Below are 6,000 nucleotides of genomic sequence, written 5' to 3' on the forward strand. Positions count from 1 at the left end.
GCATGTACGGGAAAAATATGCAGATTGCGGCGCAAAGTACCGGTGTCAGAAATACGCCTCATATACGTGTATTTCTGTTTAATAAATGACCCCCAATTGTGCTATTATTTCAGGGTAGGGCTAATATCTTTATATTATCTAGATTCTAGTGTATTATACTGTGACCTGTATTTTCCAATAGATAAATGATCCTTGGGAAACACAGTCCTCATCCCTGACCATCAGGACCAGGTTGTACGCTCTGTCAGTACATGGCGGCCTCCCCTCTGTGCCCCGCTTTTGTATTATTGCTTATTCTGACACTAAGGCTGGGTTCGCATCACATTTTTGCCATCCATTTAATGTATACTTTAACAGATGCATCACTGATTCTATACAGTGGCGCCTGTTCACCATAGAGTTCCATTGTAAAAAAAAATTTTTTTTTTTTTTTTTTTTTTTTACTGGACTCTGCAGGATACAAAAAATGTGCTGTGCTGTGCTGTGCCGCATGTCTGTATACTGAGGGCCCACCTGAACCTGGAGCCGGCCCTGCTTATGTGTATCAGTCCCATTCACGTTAATGGACCTGGGCTGCAGTACCGAGCACAGGCACTATACAACGTACGGCGCTGGGAGGAGGCGCAGATCTCACCGGAGAGATAGATATAGATATATATCTATTATAATTGAATTTTTTTATTTGATTTCTTTTTCAGTATCCCGGAGTGGCTCAGAGTATTAACAGCGATGTGACGAATCTCATGACCGTCCTCAATATGAGCAACGCTCTACCTGAAGGTAAGAAATTTAAAAAAATCCACCCGCCTGTGTATATTGGAGATAATGACGTCTATGGTCCCGCGTCCTTTCATCCATAGATCTGTTACACTGAAGCTCTTTGTGCTTTTATGCGTCTCGCTGATTAATACCTGTCGGCCCGCTGTTCCGTGACTCGTACAATGCTCCCATTCGGCTGTGACCAGGAAGCTTATAGACACCGGCTGGGTTACATGGCTCTTCTGTATTTTTTTTCTTAAAGGGCTCTTCCCTGACCATCTGATAGAAGTCCTGAGCCGAGAGCTGGCCCTGGAGTGTGACTACAAGAGGGAGGCCGCCTGTGCAAAGAAATTCAAGTAAGTCATCTGGGTCTTAACCCGTCATTTGTGAGGAGAAAGGGCCTCTTTGCTACAGAAAACCCATTTTTAAAGGGCTTGGAAGGCGGTCTGTAGAGGAGAGCAGCTTTACAGAGAATCTCACTCCTGAAGGACCATGCACCTCCATGCATTTGACACAGCCCATTGATTTCCAAGAGCACCATGTAATACTTAATTTTTCCTGTGGGGGCACTGCAGGGAAAATGAGCACATGCTTTAGTGTGGGACCACTGATTACAGCTGATCGATAGTAGCTCCAGCAGCTTATTTTCGGTGCACTTATCTAATAAGAGATCGCCAATAGTGGAGAATCCCTTTAATTATAAATTCCAACCAAAGCGGAGCACCCCTTAAATTGGAAGTACTTCCCACCACAATTATATGGATTTTGCTGCCTGTGAGGACTGGGGTCCAGTGGCAGTAACGAAAATGGACCAGAAATCTGCAGGCGATTTCCTTAGGGGGCCGGAGGGCCTAAACTGTGGATCCCGACTGTTGCCTGTTCCCTAATTACAATGTGGAGTCCTTCTTTAATACTCTACTCCCCCTTTAGATTAAGATTATTTTTGTTTATAGATTTTCATATTTTGACATTGGGGGGCTAAACAACACTAGTGTGTGTCACTGCTCCAACTTCTGGTGTAGCAGACCTGGGTTTGTCAAATGTCAGTAGAATTGCACTGACTCTTCTCTTTTATACAGGGAGCTGCTGAAGGATCACCCCTTCTTTTACGTACCCGGCGTTGTGGATGACCTGTGTAGCGCACATGTCCTGACCACGGAACTAGTAACTGGTTTCCCACTTGACCAAGCAGAGGAACTGAGCCAGGAGACACGCAATGAGGTACGAAGCCGTTGGAGGTGTCCAGATGGACAGAGCAGGGTTTCTCTGCTCCACCACACATCTGTCTGTACGTAAGAATCTCTGCTGCCTGTTGCCACTACTAGAGGGAGCTCTGCATACAACGGTAAGACCCCAAGAGCTGTGTGCACATCTCCCCCTAGTGGTGGCCACAGGCATCTTATATAACCGTGTCAGGGTGGGGAAAACTAGTGTCCGCACTAATGATCAAAAAACATGTAGCCTTAATAAACACTAAATGAAAAAAAATTGCTTTATGCTGCCATTTTTATTGGTTCTTTACATTTTTAAGGGATTTTTTTTTTATTCAGAGACTGTGCGTGTTTTTGCAGCTCCGTTCTATACACTTGAATGCTGCAATACCACACACAACCTAAGGACAAGAGTGGCAGTGTTTTAGAGTGTATGTATGTATATATATATATATATATATATATATATATATATATATATATATATATATATATATATTTCCATACAGGAACCCAAAGGACTCATTGATAATTAAAGGGGTTGTTGCATTAAGACATTGGATAGAGAAGTGTCTGATTGGTGGGGGTCTGACTGTCTGAGCCCTTACTGATCATGAGAATCATGGGCCCCTGCATGTCAGATGCTTTATTCAACTGTATGGGGAGTACTAGAGACAAGCCAAGGACAAGGTGGCCCCATAGAGCTGAGTAGAGAGGGAGCGTGACTGCCACTCTATTCACATAGGGAGTACGGGCCCCTGTTCTCGTGATCGGCGGGGCTCCTGAGTATTGGTGGGGGTCTGAAGGTCTGGGCCCATGCATGTCAGATTATTTATTCATTTGTATGGGGAGTACTAGAGACAAGCAGGCCCCATAGAGCTGTATATAGAAGCAGCATGACCACTCTATTCACATAGGGAGTACGGGCCCCTGTTCTCGTGATCGGCGGGGCTCCTGAGTATTGGTGGGGGTCTGACTGTCTGGGCTCTTACTGGTCGTGAGTATCATGGGCCAGTGTATGTCAGATTATTTATTCATTTGTATGGGGAGTACTAGAGACAAGCAGAGGACAAGGCGGCCCCATAGAGCTGTATATAGAAGCAGCGTGACCACTCCATTCACATAGGGAGCACGGGCCCCTGTTCTCGTGATCGGCGGGGCTCCTGAGTATTGGTGGGGGTCTGACTGTCTGGGCTCTTACTGGTCGTGAGTATCATGGGCCAGTGTATGTCAGATTATTTATTCATTTGTATGGGGAGTACTAGAGACAAGCAGAGGACAAGGCGGCCCCATAGAGCTGTATATAGAAGCAGCGTGACCACTCCATTCACATAGGGAGCACGGGCCCCTGTTCTCGTGATTGGCGGGGCTCCTGAGTATTGGTGGGGGTCTGACTGTCTGGGCTCTTACTGGTCGTGAGTATCATGGGCCAGTGTATGTCAGATTATTTATTCATTTGTATGGGGAGTACTAGAGACAAGCAGAGGACAAGGCGGCCCCATAGAGCTGTATATAGAAGCAGCGTGACCACTCTATTCACATCGGCAGTATGGGCCCCCGTTCTCGTGAACGGCCGGGCTTCTCGTATTAGAGGGTAATGTATGTTAACTCCTTTTAAAGTGCACTGTCTCTTTAACAGCGGAATCCTTCGGCTGTTTTTGGCTCGTTTAAGGAGAAACATGTTTATACCTTAAACAACTGGTGAGGAGAACACACACTGGGGCCCCCTCCCCCGCTGCGGGGCCACTGAGTACAGGAGGTTTATAAGTATGGTGCCTTATGCATATATACATTGCTATATATTTTACTATATGCTGTTACATTGCAACGATGGGGGGTTATACACCACATGGCGGTATGGGTTCTAGATGCCACCATGCCTGTATTGGCCCCCAATGTTTCAACTACCTTCAAAATTGAGTTGCTCGCCCTCGCGCGCTCAGGTTGTCCGCTCTGTGTTGAGCACGCTCACAGCTCCGTCACCTTCCTTGACCTTGAAAACCGTCTGCTGGTTGTGTGCCGGGAACGTGTCTGCTGTGTGACAGATCCTGCTCTACAGCTGCTCCCCTGGCGCTGTGCCACGTCCCACCTACAGCTGGCATCACCTACCCAAAATAACTTGCTTACCCTCTTGTATGTGGCACAAGGGTCCTGGAAAATTACTGCCGCTAAACAGAGTGATAGGATTTAAAGAACCCCCTACACCGTAAACCATCTGGTGTGCGGCAGCTAGCATCAGTGGGGGGCTAGGGAGAGAAACCTATGTAGTGTTAACGTATGAGGGACTATGGGGAATCGGTGTTCCTCCTTATGATGGGATATATGAATGGATGAGGTGCGGATTATGAGGCTGCGGGATGCCTGCGTCGTCGCGCCCCGCGTCTTTGTAGTACTGCTGAGTAAAACTCTCATCATTTGTCTTCCGCTTCCAGATCTGTGAGAACATCCTGACTTTGTGTCTCCGGGAGCTGTTCGAGTTCCGTTTCATGCAGACCGACCCCAACTGGTCCAATTTCTTTTATGACCCCGAACTGAAGAAGGTAAAGCACACCTGTCCTTTAAAGGGACCCTCCAACCGCTCCATAGTCGGCAGATCTACAATCGCCATCTTTATATCCCGTCATTTGGCATTTCTGCTGCTTTTTTTTAATGTGCAAAAAAAAAAAGTTACTTGCCTTGAAACCGTCATTAAGCTGCTGTTGACGGATCTGTTCTTGTGAGTTTATAGTAATCCGTCCATTCCCCCCCTCCCCCATATGTTCTGCAGGTTGCCCTGCTGGACTTCGGAGCAACACGTGGCTTTGATGAGGAATTCACAGACATGTATATCGAGGTGAGCCCATTATAACATATATATTATATATATTTTTTTATGACTTTTAGGCTATTATCGTGTGCTGCTCTCGTCCGCGCTTCCCTTTCACCCCCTCTTCCACCATATTTTTTCCAGGTAATTCGAGCAGCAGCCGACAAAGACGGTGAGAAGCTCCTGAGGAAGTCGGTTGAGATGAAATTCCTCTCTGGTTACGAGTCGAAGGTAAAGAAACGGGTCGGAGAGTGACCTCTTGTTTTTGGTAGCAGCCAATCGGATCCCAGTCTTCACTCTTCCCGTTAAGGATAGGAATAAATAACGAATCTGATTGGTTAGGTTCTGTTTTTATACTATCCAATAGATGGGTCAGCCCCAGGCTGGAGGGGCGGCATAAGACATGAATGCAGGATCAGACTACACCGGGTCTGTTTGTAGTCTGTTACCATGGGAACACAATCTGCATACATAAAAACAGGAGATTTTCCCTGACTTTTTGCAGAATCGCTTCATTTGTCTCTTCATCTTCCCCCTCAGGCTATGGAGACCGCTCACCTTGAAGCCGTCCTGATCCTCGGCGAGGCCTTTGCTTCGGACACCCCATTTGACTTTGGATGCCAGAGCACCACGGAGAGGATCCATCGCCTGATCCCCATCATGTTAAAGCATCGGCTCATCCCGCCGCCAGAAGAGACCTACTCCCTGCACCGCAAGATGGGGGGATCGTTCCTCATTTGCTCCAAGCTGAAGGCTGCCATCCCCTGCAAGAATATGTTTGAGGAGACTTATAAGAATTACTGGAAGGGGAAGGAGCATAAGAAGCCTTAAAGGGGCCCGGACAGTTTTTGTTTTTCTTTCCACCCTCTGTAGCGCTCTAATCACTGTGCTGCTTCATGTCAATTCTTAATAGAGCGCACCCAGTGAGGGGCCGAGTCCCGGCCGCCATAATCTCCTAAGACCCAAAGACGTTCTTGATCACTGGCTCCTTATGGGCCCTGAACAGGAAGCAGACTGATATCCCGGAGCTGAGGAAGTTCTTGGAGGAGACATTTCTCATCATGGATGCGATTTGGAATGACGGGATTGTGGCGGTTTGCCTGACCGCTCAGAAATGGGCGGCTTTTTATGTAACATAGAAGGATCTGTAATCTCGCTTTACTTTTGTTTCAGATTTTTGTTTTTCTTGCAATTACGTGGAATTAAATGCTTTTTGTACTGTGA

The 6,000-nt window shown here is 46.9% G+C and overlaps 1 protein-coding gene across 2 annotated transcripts in view; it reads left to right on the forward strand.

Annotated features, from left to right (window-relative positions):
* COQ8A (coenzyme Q8A) overlaps window positions 1-6,000 on the forward strand; it is a 37,202-nt gene extending 31,202 nt beyond the window's left edge. For both annotated transcript variants that reach the window (XM_044289124.1, XM_044289122.1), the window contains exons 9-15: window positions 699-780; window positions 1,022-1,115; window positions 1,839-1,980; window positions 4,403-4,510; window positions 4,738-4,803; window positions 4,921-5,007; window positions 5,317-6,000. In XM_044289124.1, coding sequence (XP_044145059.1) covers window positions 699-780; window positions 1,022-1,115; window positions 1,839-1,980; window positions 4,403-4,510; window positions 4,738-4,803; window positions 4,921-5,007; window positions 5,317-5,607 — 870 coding nt within the window. In that variant the 3' untranslated portion in view covers window positions 5,608-6,000. The remainder of the gene's footprint in view (window positions 1-698; window positions 781-1,021; window positions 1,116-1,838; window positions 1,981-4,402; window positions 4,511-4,737; window positions 4,804-4,920; window positions 5,008-5,316) is intronic.

The sequence above is a fragment of the Bufo gargarizans genome, chromosome 4 (assembly GCF_014858855.1).
Source record: "Bufo gargarizans isolate SCDJY-AF-19 chromosome 4, ASM1485885v1, whole genome shotgun sequence".
In the NCBI taxonomy this organism is placed as follows: Eukaryota; Metazoa; Chordata; class Amphibia; order Anura; family Bufonidae; genus Bufo; species Bufo gargarizans.